Source organism: Balaenoptera borealis (assembly GCF_965194805.1).
Source record: "Balaenoptera borealis genome assembly, chromosome: 12".
Taxonomy (NCBI): Eukaryota; Metazoa; Chordata; class Mammalia; order Artiodactyla; family Balaenopteridae; genus Balaenoptera; species Balaenoptera borealis.
Window position 1 is genome coordinate 61,389,201 of NC_138869.1, and position 15,373 is coordinate 61,404,573.

Here is a 15,373-nt window from a genome sequence, read left to right on the forward strand (position 1 = left end):
TAGCTGCAGCTTATCTTTTTTTCAAGTCGTTAGAACAGGAAGTAAAAAACAATGTTTGCCTTCAATCTGATTTAAGAGCTTTCAGCCAGAATGATGGTCAAACCTAGCAGAGAATTTTTGGTGGTATCTGTGGGCTGGCAGGCAGAGATTTTGGAGGGCTACCGCTGAGAACACACAGGCGTGGGACTTACTTCTCTAGTACAGCACTGATGCATGACACTGTGCTGGAACATGGTAAAGTACACTCCCTCCTGCGCATGCATTCTGTTAAGCCAGTAGAGGCTTTTAAAGAATATGTATGGAAATTCTTTCAAGGCACATGCATGTTCCTCACTTCTCACAGTCTCCACTGCTTTCTCACCAATCTCCTTCATGTGGTCCTGTTATCTGCCTGGCTTCTCCAGACAGTCTTGTTTGTGACCCTTCTATATTCAGATCACTAATTTTATGAAATGATTCCAGATTTGAATTCAGCAGACCCTGGTCACTCCAGTGGTGGCCTATTGTACAGGTACAGCTGCAAGCCTGGGGCTCTCTCTTTTTTCTCAGCACTGCAAAACGTCCAGTGTTTATTTTTCTTTGTTAAAGTCTCACAGGCCTCTTTCTGAGTGTTCTCAGGAGTTACTGTAGATGGTTCTATCTGGGGAATGCTTTAGACCTTACTCAAGAGACCAATTTGTCAAGTTTGAATCCAGTGTGCCTGTGGCTATTTTTATATGTCATTATTTCTAGTGTTTATTTTCTCACAGAAACTATATAAATATTGAGGCATACATAGCAGGCTAGAAAGAAAATAAACCTTGAGCTCCTGGAAATCTTGGGACATTTGGTTTTCTCGGTGTAGGAGTTTTATTTCTTGTCTCTCTGCTCCTTCTGTACTTTCTAGAAAGGAACTAACGACAGGCACTGAGTGAAACAAGGCCCAGATCCCTAGCCTTCCACAACGCAAATGCTTTTTAAACATGAGAACCGGTCCAGGTGTTGATGTTGTCTGCTTTCAGTTACAAGCTGTGGCTCCCACAGAGACCAGCCACACTCACCAAAAAGCCACGTTAATGTTCACTTCATGATCATGCTATCCTGAAAATGTTTTACTTTGTTGAGCTACCATTTGAGAATCACATATCCTTTTATTTCCAGTGTTATGCGTTCAGAGCCTTGAGGTTTCTCTTCAGTATGGAAAGAAACAGACCACTCTTTAAAAGGTATGAGCTTAGAGAAATTTAAGTGACCAGTGATCATTAGTCAACTGTTTTCATGTACCTGATTTAGATGCAAACAGTAAGAGAAGCAAGGGTCAGTATGCAAAACATGTGTCTTCAGATTTCTTAAAATCCACAGATAATACTGAGCAGCCCTAGTGATATCTTAACACTGAAAATTCACAAAATGATGAGGAAAGCACATGAATCACATCAACACAACTCTTTTAATTACATGTAACTGCTATGGGTTTTAGTTTTTCTCTCTTTTTTAAGACATTAACATTTTTAATGGATGAAATAAAAATATGTGCTTGTTTTTGCCGATTCAGAAATGTCCAGAGTTGATCTAGTCATTTCCTTTTAATCAATAGAATAGAAAGTATTTGTCTGGATGTCCTTAACAGGATAGGAACCCATTTGAAGGGGAGGAGGCTGGATGTTCCTGGATCAGAAGGTTGTGTGGTGAGCATGACAGAAAAACCACCACCTTGGGAAGCAGACAGCGGTTACCTACAGGTGTGGTCTGCGTGCCATAGAGGTGGCAGGTTAGCCAAATCATAGGCCCAAGTTCTTACTAGAATTTTATTCATAAGGCAAAATAGAAATAAAATCTTGAGTTAATATACCATCTTTTGTTCGGAAGAATGGGGCATTTTATGTTTTTATTTTATTTCTATATAGCAGTTGAATTTAGGGGAAGAAAAGGAAGTATTCGTTATTTATTATAACCTTTCATTTCAAGGCCCTAAATCATCCACATCAGTGGACTTAAAGATTTTAATAAACCTAAACCCTTGAAGCCAGTAGCTTGGAAATGATGCATAAATCTCTTCATTTTTTTAATTCACCTGTATTTTAATTTTATTTTCATGAGGACTAAATCAAATAGTATTTGTGAAAGTGCTCTGTGCACAATAAACACCCAATAAACATTCATTCCTAGTATGTTTAATACTACACCCCCAAATGTCTTACAAATAAGATTTTTGTAAAATCTGTATCATATCTTATTGTAGCAAAAAACATACGTGACATCTACCCTCTTAAATTTTTGTGTGCAGTACAGTGTTCTTAACTATAAGCACAGTGTCATACAGTAGATCTCTGGAACTTTCCTTTCCAGTTGTTTTCCCTTACCTCTTAAGAACTGTGTCTCTAGTTTATTTTCGTGAGATAAGTTGGTGAGTATTATTTTCCCCCATTTGTTGGACAGTGTATTTAATGTAATTAACCTATAAGTGAGCCAGGTCCAAAAGGGAAGGAACGGGCCAGAGTTTCCAACTCCTATAGGAAGTATGTGTGTGTATTTTTCTCTGTAGACTTTTCCCCACCGACTTGTTTGAGATCTTCATTGACATAGGACATTATGTTCGTGATATCAGTGCTTATGAAGAATTAGTATCAAAGCTGAATGTATTAGTGGTAAGTCTTGAGCTTTAAATATTTTGTCAGGCTGCTATGTAGTTAAGATGCATGTATCATAGCAACCCATTTCCTTTTCATTTTTTGGTTAGGAGGATGAACTGAAGCAAATTGCTGAAAATATTGAAAGCATTAATCAGAATAAAGCTCCTTCGAAATATATAGGCAACTATGCAGTTTTGGATCATCTTGGAAGTGGAGCTTTTGGCTGTGTTTACAAGGTGACCTTGCCCTTGAACAACATTTCCGATGTTCCCAAACAAACTGCATGTCTCCCTGCACACCCACACAAGTGAATTGGAGCCCTTGTCAGTGAACAAATAGATATAAAATTTAGAATGATTGTTTCTATCCAACAGATAGCTGCACTGATGTTGTCTTACCTTAGGTCTCACCTCTAGAAATTGGTCACTGACCTTCTAAGACAAAAGCTGTCACTAATCTCTCATACAAATAGTCAAAATGGCTTGTCCAAATGTATGACACATTCTCCAAGTTCACACCAGTGTTTCTGTATTTACCCAGTAAAATCCTATGAAATATTGCAGACTGATCCAGAATATACCAATTTTTTTGAGGTGAGCTTAGTGTAAATACAAATTTACTTTTTAAAGATGTATGACTTATTTAGATGACTTGGCTTAATCATGTGACCTTATTAATCTAATCACTTTCTTCCCCTCTCTACTCCCAAACCATTCTTTTTTTTTTTTTTTTGTCTCCTTTATTTTAGGTTAGAAAGCGTAGTGGTCAAAATCTTTTAGCAATGAAAGAAGTCAATTTACATAACCCAGCATTTGGAAAGGATAAAAAAGATCGAGACAGCAGTGTAAGGAATATTGTTTCTGAATTAACCATAATTAAAGAGCAGGTAAATGCTTTTGTTTATGAAGATGGTTTCCTTAAATAAATGTCATCAAAAAAAGTAGAGTTCATGTGCTGTTCTTGTCAATGCTGTGTTAAGAACTGGTTCTGTTTAATATAATTGGCATTGAGGTGATATCAATCACCAAGTTTTCTCCTAAGGCTTGACACTGAACCATAGATATAACTATATCAGGGCCAGGGATGCAGAACAATTGAGTTCACAGCACAGAGAGTATTATATATGAGAAAGCATATTCGTTTCCTTCTTATTATATTGTAGAATATTTGGTTACTTCGTTACATGCATAAGAGTATGACTAAGACTTCCCTGACTTTTGTCAAATGGAACCAAGTTGTTAACATTCCTCAAATATGGCTTATGTAATCTAAAATGTGAATTTTCAAGATGGATTATTATTTATTGACATGAGCAAAACATTCTAACATAATGTTCACAACTCATGTATCATTATGAAGGTTTGTTTCAAGAGAAAGAATAAACGTGTCAGAGAGAAATGGGAATTCTTTTTGTGATCAAAGAACACATTGGTTTCTTTTAAAGCTTTCTTTATTTATACATTCATTATGAATACTGTTCATCTATAACTCCTGGGGAGACCTATCAGTTCACGGCTCTTTGTTTTCAAATAGTTATATTTGCATAGCATCTGTGCTGGGACATAAAGAACCATAAATATGATGATCTTTATTCATTGAAATCTCTAGTTCCACTCCAATTTATAATTTACAGTAAATATCATTAATAGGTTGTTTTATAGTTGACTTTTATGTACAAAGAGATTAGGTTTTGAAAAGTTAGTGTTTGCTCATGTTCCAACACTCTAGCCGTGGGCAGTGTGCTGTTTCATAGCACAAGGTTAGAGCATGGCTTTTGCCCTAGGCTGGTCTAGTATCTTCATTTGAACCCAAATCTGGATGTAGTCCTGGCCAGTGAGCTAGGTCCAGAATATGGTTCTATTGCTTACCTAGTTCCATATTGTTAAAAATCTGCTGGCCATTTGCTAGTTGATGAGGTAGACTATTGGTTTTAGTATATTTTCTAAGAAAAGAAAGTGTCAGGGTGGGGCCATATAGGAGGCCTCTGCTTGAACTTTGAGGGAGCTCAAAATTGTAGAACTGTGCTCGCACCATGGGCTTAAACCAAGGAAAGGACAATAAATTGAGGTCAAAAAGGAGGAGGTAATGGCAGACAGAAGTGAGAGAAATGGGACTAGAAAGGGAGAGTGTATTTGTTAATATTAAGACTAAGCTGCAGTAACAAAGAAGCCCCAAAGTGCATGGGCTTGAAGGAGAGATCTCACCATGCAATGGGCTTTGTCTTCCTGTCAGTCAGGGTGTGGTGCTCTGCTCCATGAGGTCACACAGGGATGCCCACTCCTCCTCTCCCGTTGCAGCTGCCGAGGCACATTTATATCCGCTGGTGCACCCGACGTTTTGGGTTCAGACACAGGATTCCCCTCACACTCCACTGGGGAAAACTGAGTGATGAGCCCCTTGAGGCTGCGAGAGAGGCTGAGAGGTGTGATCTGTGGTGGGGAAGCACGTCCTGCTACAAGTCGATGGACTGGAGGAGTGTGAGAGCAGGTTTTTGGTGGACAGCCAGTGGATTCTCCTTCAAAAGAAGGCAAGAAGAAAGGCCAGAAAGAGATGAAAGCCATTTATGATGTACCAGTGACTATTCTGAGATAAAACAAATTTCAGTTTATGTAGAAACTCAAATTGTAAATAAACAACCACAAAAATTTAGTATTCTTGTAGAAAATTATTATGTTATTAAAAAAATAGAATTTCCATGTTACCTTCTGAGGTAAACTATGCCAAAGAGAAATTGTACTGGACACTTTTTGTTGAGGTATAATTGACATATGACTGCATATTAGTTTCAGGTGTACAACATGATGATTCAGTATTTGTATGTATTGTGACATGATCACCACAGTAAGTCCAGTTGACATCTATCACACGTAGTTACACATTTTTTCCTTGTGATAAGAACTTTTAGATGACAAGGAAGACCTTATTCAGGACCACTGCAATAGAAGTCAAACTATTAGAGTAGAGGAGAGAGATTGAACTCAACTCTGAACACAACAGGGATGGCTGGGGATTTACAACCAAAAGGCAGGGCTAGGGGGGGTCAAAGGATGGAAAGTTACTAAGAGGAATTTGGTTAGTTATCAGGTTGGGGGAAGAAAAACTTGATTAGATAACAAAGATGGGGGGATGAGGAACTTGATTGGATATCCAGAGGGCAGAGATGCTCACTAAACTGGCTTAGCAGGATTCTTGCTGAAACCAGGCAGGCCAAGGAGGAGGCCTGGTCCAGAGGAGGACTCTGAGGAGCCTGACCTAAGTTTGTTCAAGGAGGGAGCCCTTGGCAATTATTATTATAATTTTAACGGAGTTAATAACTCTTAGATTATTTCAGTTTCAAACTAATAATTTTGGAGAGCATAGAAAGACACCACTCGTGTAAATAGATACAAACAGTGTGTATAAACATTTAAGTGGCAGGGGGAGGTTAAGAGCATAGGTATATATGTTCAAAATTAATTGCTTCATTTCAGTTTTCTCCTCTATGAAATCTGTGTGTGATGTTGGAACAGGAAGTGTTAAATGAATTCTTAAGATAGCTTCCAGTTCTACAGTCCTCTAATTTAGTTAAATTAGGTGATAAAGCACAATCAGTTTTCAATTCTATTTGGTAAGGCTATATGGGAGATTGCTATTTTCAGAACAGTCTTGTGAGCAGCAAATAAAAAGAATCCTGAAAAATTAGATGATATCTTGAAATGCTTTGTTTTATAAATAAATATAAATATGATGATTTCTTTGTTGTTTTCAAGTATGAAATCCAACTAAATTGTCTGTGAACACAAGTTTATATTTTGAAGTAGTATAATGTTTGTTATTTATTTTCTTATAGCTTTATCATCCCAATGTTGTACGCTATTACAAAACATTTCTGGAAAGTAAGTGTGATTTTCCATGATATTTCTAATAATGTATCTATGTTACTTACATATTTTTATTTTAGAATGTTACAAAATAAGCTTAGTCAACTATTTTCTCTACCTTTTTTGTTGTCTATATGACAGTGGATGACATTGTGCATCACTTTCTTGATCAGTGAAACACTGATAATCAATGATCAAAAGATACTTATAAAATTCTTAGATCCCTATATGTAAGACTGCATGCACAAACCAAAATAATAATTATTGCTATTTTCATATACAAAAAGCCCATAGTAGGATCAGGAGAAAAGAAAACTAAAGGTTAGTAGCTTCTTTAAGAAAAATTTAAAAGTTTTTATTAAATCAGATGACATTTTCCACCCCCCAAATAAATTGGGTCTAGGTTTTTTGAGATTTCTTTTTCTTCAAGTTCAGGTAATTGCCACAAGGTGGCGATGGAGCCCTGACTGATTCTGCGTCATCATTGGGATGATGGAATACAGAATCAAATCTTGAGGTGAAACCAAACTCAGTCACTTGTTTTAAAAAAAATAGGACATTTGACTGAAGTAATATACATATTAATAGACCTTTATGTGCTTCACCTGTGAAATTTCAAAATAAATCTCCTTTAAAGGGGCTTCCTTGTTGCCTCTTTATCAGTGCTATTGTTATGCAAACCTGTTGTATACTTTGGCATGTTATGATTTTACCCATCTCCCTTCCTCTGGTTGACTCAGAGGAACTCAGTGCTGAAACTCTTCAGTAAATCCTGCCCCCTTGGCCATTTGTTCTTGATATTAGAATAATTTCCCATAATTTAGTGCATATCCCATCATAAAGAGACCTAGACTAGCTTCTGACTTGTACTGAAGTGACACAGCTTGTCTTAATTTAAAAACAAAATAACCTGACTTCTTCCAAAAAGAATTGGCAGTGGCTTAAAAATACATAAAATAAGATAAAATAGATTAAGAAATCATGATAAAAGGTGAGAAAATTAATGCTAGAGGCAAGGTTAATACATACAGTAAATATTTCTTGGGATTATGAAGAATTGGAAACAATATAAATGTCAATCTTTAGGAGAATGATTAAATTTATGGTACATCTGTATTGTGGAATACTATGTAACCAACAGAAAGAATGGCGTGGGTCTGTGTGTACTGATGAACATATAAGAATGTTGAATGAAAAAAGTATAAGTTGCAGAATATGTATGGTGTGGCTTCATTTCTGTAAATGTTGTATATATACATATTTTACATACATCCAAAACATTACAGAAGATACATATCACATACTGTTGTTAATAGTTTCATATTGACTTTGGAGGAGAAAGTAGAATTTACTTCTGTGTCTTGCATCCAAAGCAAAGAGACAAACCCAGTCAGTTATGTGAGGTTCCTGGGATCCATGAGCTGAAATCTGGAGAAGGCCAGCTTTCTCAGCTCTTGAGCTGGCATCACAGAAACTTCCATCATGGGTGGTATATCCAGTGGGGTCATTGCTAAACCACGTTATGATTTCATTGTAAAATACTGTAAGGTAAATCTACGAGACTGAAGAACAGTGCAATTTAATGTCTGAATGTCTGGCTTGATTTAAGGGTAAATTTTAGACCATTGAGAGGAAAGCTGGGTTTACCTGTTCTTCAGGGAATCCTTCATGACTTGGGATCATTTACTTGCTCTCTTTGGTGCCTCTCACCCCTTCCACATCCTGGTGTACATAGAAAATGATAAAATTTGCCAGCGTAAACTTATGCTAGGAGGTTGCCTGTAGCTGAAAGAGACTGTTGCTGGGCTCCAGTTGTCCCCAAGACCCCCTCGCCCCCAGCCCCTCCAGAGCTGATTGGGTCCATGTCTCTAATTCTTTTGTGTTGTGCCCTCAACACCCATTGGGAAACTTGGATTCTAATTCATAAGTTTTTTCAAAATGTCTATATTGAATTTATTTCTATTACCTTTTCTTGTTTTTTATATAGATGATAGGTTGTATATAGTTATGGAGCTTATAGAAGGGGCCCCTCTTGGAGAGCATTTCAGTTCTTTGAAGGAAAAACAACATCATTTTGCTGAAGAGAGACTATGGAAAATATTTATACAGGTATCTTTTATCTTCATTAACTTTTTCTATGAAACAGTAAAGTTCTGAGCTGATTTCCTAGAGTTGTGTGGAGCGGTCATGAGTGGCTGTCTATCTGTATATATCGGGGAAATAACATTTGTTTGTTCTTTGCTGTTTGAAGCTGTGCCTAGCTCTTCGGTACTTACATAAGGAGAAGAGGATCATCCATAGAGACCTGACGCCAAACAACATTATGTTGGGGGATAAGGACAGAGTAACAGTTAGTAAGTACAAAAATCTGAAAATTTTCAACTTGAGAGTCTCTGAATATTATTCTAGGACAGAGTTGTTCGATAGAACTTTCTGCACTGAATGGCATGTTCTCTGTCTACACTGTCTGGTATGGCAGCCACTGGCCACATGTGGCTATCAGGCACTTGAAACGTGTCTGATAGCCTGTGTGCCTGAGGATATGAATTTTAAATTCTATCAAATTTTAGTTAATTTAAATATCCCTATGTGACTAGTGCATACTGTATTGGACAGTGACTAGTGTAGTTCTTGATGACTGAGTTGTATTTTGCCTGTATGAGAGAATAAAATACTCTTAGGTTGCTTGGGCATTTAATTCCTAAATCAATGGTTTCTAGGTTTTTTTCTTTTCTGTAGAACACTTCTTCGTCAACAAAGCCTTTTAGAACCACCACATGAGCACATTGTTGAACTATTTTAATATAGTCTGTGACATATGGGTGACAAATGTACATATCAAGGGCTGTAAAAATTCCAACCATTTGTATACTTCAACATTTTCACTTTTTATCACAATATTTTCAACTGTAGCAGGTAAGTTGTCTAATTCTTAATCATAACTTAAAATGAACTTTTTAGCTTAGAGCGATATGTTAGCTTTCTCCTGCCCTCTTCACTCACGAACACTTAAGTTACTCTCATGGACTATTAATGGTTTGCCAACTGCAAGTAGGGAGACATCTCTAAATCAGTGGTCTGCAAATATTTGTGATCATGAAATTCCATTAGTAAATTATTTTGATAGTACACTGCCAGTATATCAATATGTATGCTTATTTATGAATTCTGTACACATATCACTGTATAATTATTCTATAGTACATACAGTCAACAGAAATAAAATATAAAGGGGTACATTAAAATTCAAAATAGGGGTTTTGATATTTTTCACCCCACCCCCACCCGCCAGTGGATTGCCTTAGGCACACAGCTTTGGAGGCCACTGCCCTAAATTTTATTGATGTGAAAGACATTTGACAACATTTTAAAGCTGAGTCTCTTAGTTTTGGAAGAATCTGATTCCTCATGAAGGCAATTCCAAATGTACACATTTACCCATAACCACATCCTCAGTAACAACGATTAGATTCACTGTCCAGATTTTTTAAAGTAGAACATGTTATATCAGTTTAAAAAATAAAAAATATCCTAAAACAAAAGTTTTATTGATAACTTTCAATGCAAAGTTACTTGGAAATATTTCAAGCCAGCGCTTTGTGAAATGTAAGATGAGACCAAATAATTGTGACTCTTCATCTCAGATACACATTTGCTTAATCATTAGAAATTAATCATAATTTTGTTCATCATAAGCTTTTTACTTTTTATAAATTACACTTGTGTTTCCTTAAGAATATTTACTATTTATATGCTTGTAGATATTTTAATTTATAAGTTAATAAGGATTATTATAAATTGTGTGTTTGAATTTCATAGCAAACAGTATATATACTTTTAAATAGTATTAAACAGATTTGTTTAATAGTTTAATAGATCTGTTTAATCCTTCTAAGATGACTATTCAGGTCATATTTTCAGAGTAATAGCCAACCCCGCATTCCATTTTCTTACTAAGATTAGCTGCAGTCATTTCCTTTGGTTACATTTAAATACATTGAGATTAATCTTTTATTGTAGTAGCCTGATTTATTTTCTTACTAAACTTATTTTAAGTAATTTTTATATTTATTTTCTTTAACCGGTAGCACACATAAAAATGGTTTACATGATAAAATAGTGCTAAAAATCTTCTGAAGAAAAACCTACCTCTTTGCAACCCCCAGTTCCATTTCCCTGAAACAACCACTTTTCAGTCTTTTTAGCTCTTTCTTCTGGTATCTGGTTTTCCATTGTGATAGTTGAAGATTCAGTTTTCTTATTTTTTCTTCGTCCCCATCTGCCATCCTGCAAACAGTTATAGCACAATTTGGGGTTAAATCAGCATTCAGTATTTACATTATTACTACTGTGTGATTATTATTATTATTTTTATTTTATTTTATTTATTTATTTATTTATTTATGGCTGTGTTGGGTCTTCGTTTCTGTGCGAGGGCCTTCTCTAGTTGCGGCAAGTGGGGACCACTCTTCATCGTGGTGTGCGGCCCTCTCACTATCGCGGCCTCTCCTGTTGCAGAGCACAGGCTCCAGACATGCAGGCTCAGCAATTGTGGCTCACGGGCCTAGTCGCTCCGCGGCACATGAGATCTTCCCAGACCAGGGCTCGAACCCGTGTCCCCTGCATTGGCAGGCAGATTCTCAACCACTGCGCCACCAGGGAAGCTCCACTACTGTGTGATTATTGTTCAATGTTGATTACCTCTCCTTGCTTATAGACCTTTTGTTTTTTCTAGAGTTAATAATTGCCTTCTTGTTTATTTTCCTAGTTTTCTGTGTACCTTTTATTTCTTCTTCCCAAATCTTCTAAAAGGATTATAAAAGCCCTCTCTGTACTATTTCCACATGGTCAAACATGACAGTTACTCTCAGTTTTTTTTTTCCTGGACACCCATTTCCTGTACCTGTTGGCTATAATGTAGACTGGGTTTGACTTTAGGTCTGCTGCACAGCCATTGTCCTGGAACTTTCGTGCTCCTTTTTTTTTTTTTTTAACTTGGCCACACCGTGTGGCTTGTGGGATCTCAGTTCCCTGACCAGGAATTGAACCTGGGCTACTGCAGTGAAAGCACCAAATCCTAACCACTAGACCACCAGGGAATTCCCATGCTCCTTTTCTGATCAGAGTCTCTATTTCCTACATCCTGTCTCTTTCTCTTTCTTTTTTAACTCCCCTATTTTGCCAAAGTGTATCTTCTAGTACTTTCCTAAGAAAGAGTGCTTTGGAAGTTATAATTTTTACTTTAAAAAATTTTTTTCTTATTTAGAAATTTTTGAGGTATAAGTGACATTTAACATTATATTAGTTTCAGGTGAACAACATAATGATTTGATATTTGTATACACTAGAGCCTGCAGGCAGTTGGGTGGAGCTGGGTCTTGGTGTTTAGATGGAGACCTCCGGGAGAGCTCATGTCAATTAATATTCCCTGGGGTGGGGAATTCTCTGGTGGTCCAGTGTCCTGGACTCCCACCCCAGACAGAGGCTCAGGCCTGACCCATGGCCAGGGAACCAAGACCCCACAGGGCACGTGGCGCAGTAAAAAAAAAAAAAAAAGGAAAAGAAAACAGACAAACAAAACCCAAAGGCAAATGATAAAAACAGACAAAGAAAGAAAAAAAAAAAAGAAAACTAAAAACAAGAGAACAACCAAACAAAAGAACCCCAAAGTGAAAATGAACAATAAAAACAAAACTGACAAAAACAAAAGCAGAAAGCACACTAAAAAAAAAAGAGCAAAGAAAACATAAAACACACAAAAATGATCAAAAATGTTTATATCTAAAAACAAAACAAAGAACAAAAACAAGAAAAAAACCACAAAATAACAAAAAGTAAAGTAAAAGTAGAAAAATAACAAATATTAAAAAATGTTTTAAAGAAAAGAAAAAATAAATTAAAAAATAAACAATAACAACAGAACAAAACAAAACATAACAGTAATAATAATGTTTTCCTGGGGGCTCAGCTGTTAGTGTCCTTGCCCCCACCATGAGCCACAGCCAACCCCACCTCCCCAGGAGGCCTTCCAATACCTCTAGGTAGGTCTCTGGACCCACTATGGGCACTGTGGGGCCAGCTCGGTCTCTGACATGGCCTGACTCCTATGTGTACTTGCCCCCAAAGTCCACAGCTACTAGAGCTAGACTGGTCTCAGTTGTGGGAGCACTCGTTGTCCCTTAGATATTCCATAGACACAGGGTTTACCAAGCTGATCATGGGGATTTAATCCACAGCTTGTGCAGCTGCACAGAGAGATTTCTATTCCTCTTCCTTAGTTGCACCACCCCTGGGGCTCAGCTTTGGTTTTGACCTCACCTCTGCATGTGGGCTGCCCTCAGGCGTCTGTTCCCTGCCCAGGCGAGAGAGAATGAAAGCAGCGGCTGATTGGAGCACACTTGCTCACTCAGGCCAGGGAGGAATAAGGCTGCCACAACTGGAGTGTGTGAGAAGTGCCTCCGTTTTTTTTGGGGTGGGGATTGTTTGTTTGGTTTTTACCGTCCACGTATAAGTGAGATTATGTGGTATGTCTTTGACTTATTTCACTTAGCAGAATGCCTTCAGGGTCCATCCATGTTACTGCAAATGGCAAGATTTCATTCTTTTTTATGACTGAATCATATATGTATGTGTGTATGTGTATATATGTATGTGTATAATGCATATATACATATGAATAAATATATGTAGATATAGATACATATATACACATACATTTCACATTTTCTTTATTCACTCATTTGTGATAGGCTCTTAGGTTGCTTCCATATCTTGGCTATTTAAAGTAATGCTGCAATTAACTCTTTTCAAATTAATGTTTTTGTTTTCTTTGGATAAATACCCAGAAGTGGAATTGCTAGGTCATATGGTAGTTTTATCTTTAATATTTTTAGGAACCTCCATACTGTTTTCCAAGGTGGCTGCACTAATTTACATTCCTACCAACAGTGAACAAGGGTTCCCTTTTCTTCACATCCTCACCAATGCTTGTTTTGTTTTGTTTTGTTTTTTGCCTTTTAATGATAGCCATTCTAACAGGTGTGAAGTGATATATCTCATGTGGTTGTGATTCGTATTTCCTTGATGATTAGGAATATTGAACATCTTTTCATGTACCTGTTGGCCATCATATGTCTTTTTTGGGAAAATATCTATTCAGATCTGCCCATTTTTCAATCAGACTGCTTTTGGGATTTTTTTGTTTTTGCTACAGAGTTGTATGAGTTCTTTATATATTTTCGACATTGACCCTGTATTGGATGTGATTTGCAAATCTTTTCTCCCATTCAGTAGCTTGCCTTTTTATTTTGTTAATGGTTTTCTTTCCTGTGCAGAAGCTTTTTAGTTTGATGAAGTCCCACTTGTGTATTTTTGCTTTAGTTGCTTTGCTTTGGGTGTCAATTCTAAAAATCATTGCCAAGATCAATGTCAAGGAGCCTACGTTTTCTTCTAGGAGTTTTATGGTTTCAGGTCTTACATTCAAGTGTTTAATCCATTTTGACTTAATTTTTGTGTATGGTATAAGATAGCAGTCTAGTTTCATTCTTTTGCATATGGCTGTCCAGTTTTCCCAACACCATTGGAAGTTTTAATTTTTAGATGCTTGCATGTCACAAAATATTTTTGAGGGACCCTCATATTTGGTTGTTAGTTTGGCTAGGTGTAATATTCTCAGATGAACATGATTATCCTTCCAAATTTTGAAGGCATTACTCCAGTCTTCTAGTATCCCGTTTTGCTGTTAGAAAATCCAATGGTATTCTAATTCCCGTTGCTTGATACATGAGTTGTTTTATGTCTCTGGAAACTTTTAGGATGCTCCCTTTATCCACTGCTTTGGGTGGGTCTCTTTTCATTCAGCATGTCTGAAACTAGGTCTGCTCTTCAATCTGGAGACTTAAAACTTCACTCCTGGGAAATTTTCCTGCACTGTTTTTTCATTACTTTTCTTCCCTCTGCTTTCTCTGTTTTCTCTTCTAGAATTCCTATTATTCTTAGATGTTGTATATTCTAAATACATAAGTCCCTTATGTACGAACCTTCAAGTTGTGAACTTTCAAAGATGTGAACGTGCATTCCATTGATGTCAGGCGTGAGTAAAATTGCAGCTTGCCCTCCATCTCTTATTGCTGACGACCCTTCAGCTCTACCATCTCCCACCTCCTCTCCCTCCTCCAGTCAGTAACTCTTCTTGCCTGGTCACTCGATGCCAGCCCCTATATGCCAGCTGTTGTACTGTACTACTGTACTTTTCAAGGTACTGTACTGTAAGATTAAAAACGTTTTCTTTATTTTTTTGTGTTTGTTTTTTATGTATTATTTGTGTGAAAAGTATTATAAACCTATTACAGTACAGTACTATATAGCCAGTTGTGTTAGTTGGGTACCTAGGCTAACTTTGTTGGACTTATGAACAAATTGGACTTACAAACGCACTTTCGGAATGGGACTCATTCATGTGTCAGGGACTTGCTGTAGTCTAATTTTTAAAATAATTGTTCTCTTAGTTTTCAGCTCTTTGTACTTTAGAGTTATTTCTATAACTTTATTTTCTAGTGATTATATTGAATATTTAATTTTGATTAATATATTTTTAATCCCCTCAAATTTCATCTTGTTCCTTATTCCATTTTCATGGAATCTTGATTTTATTCTCTCTCAGTATAATATAGACTTTTCTCTTCCACCCCCTGCATTGTTTCTGTATCTTTTGGATCCATCTTTTTTTTTTTTTTCCTAGTTCATGTGCTCTCTATTTCCTGTTGGAGATTTTCCTCAAATGTCTGTTGATCTAAGCTGGCCCTTAATACTTATGAGAAAGACACTAAAAAGGCTGTGTGTTCCAGTTAAGGGTGTCATTTGGTGGACTTTAGAGCACAGCGGAAAATTTCCTTAGGAGAC

General features: G+C 36.8%; 1 protein-coding gene across 12 annotated transcripts in view; it reads left to right on the forward strand.

Annotated features, from left to right (window-relative positions):
* NEK10 (NIMA related kinase 10) overlaps nucleotides 1-15,373 on the forward strand; it is a 325,496-nt gene that overhangs the window by 84,179 nt on the left and 225,944 nt on the right. For 9 of the 12 annotated variants that reach the window (XR_014232504.1, XR_014232505.1, XM_082346463.1 and 6 more), the window contains 8 exons: nucleotides 1,141-1,205; nucleotides 1,610-1,750; nucleotides 2,525-2,627; nucleotides 2,720-2,848; nucleotides 3,361-3,498; nucleotides 6,442-6,487; nucleotides 8,460-8,581; nucleotides 8,724-8,826. Coding sequence is in view for 10 of the 12 variants with exons in the window: in XM_082346463.1 (XP_082202589.1) it covers nucleotides 1,141-1,205; nucleotides 1,610-1,750; nucleotides 2,525-2,627; nucleotides 2,720-2,848; nucleotides 3,361-3,498; nucleotides 6,442-6,487; nucleotides 8,460-8,581; nucleotides 8,724-8,826 (847 nt within the window). In the remaining 2 variants the exon portion in view is untranslated. The remainder of the gene's footprint in view (nucleotides 1-1,140; nucleotides 1,206-1,609; nucleotides 1,751-2,524; nucleotides 2,628-2,719; nucleotides 2,849-3,360; nucleotides 3,499-6,441; nucleotides 6,488-8,459; nucleotides 8,582-8,723; nucleotides 8,827-15,373) is intronic. The other 3 variants (XM_082346466.1, XM_082346468.1, XM_082346465.1) reach the window with 1 other exon arrangement.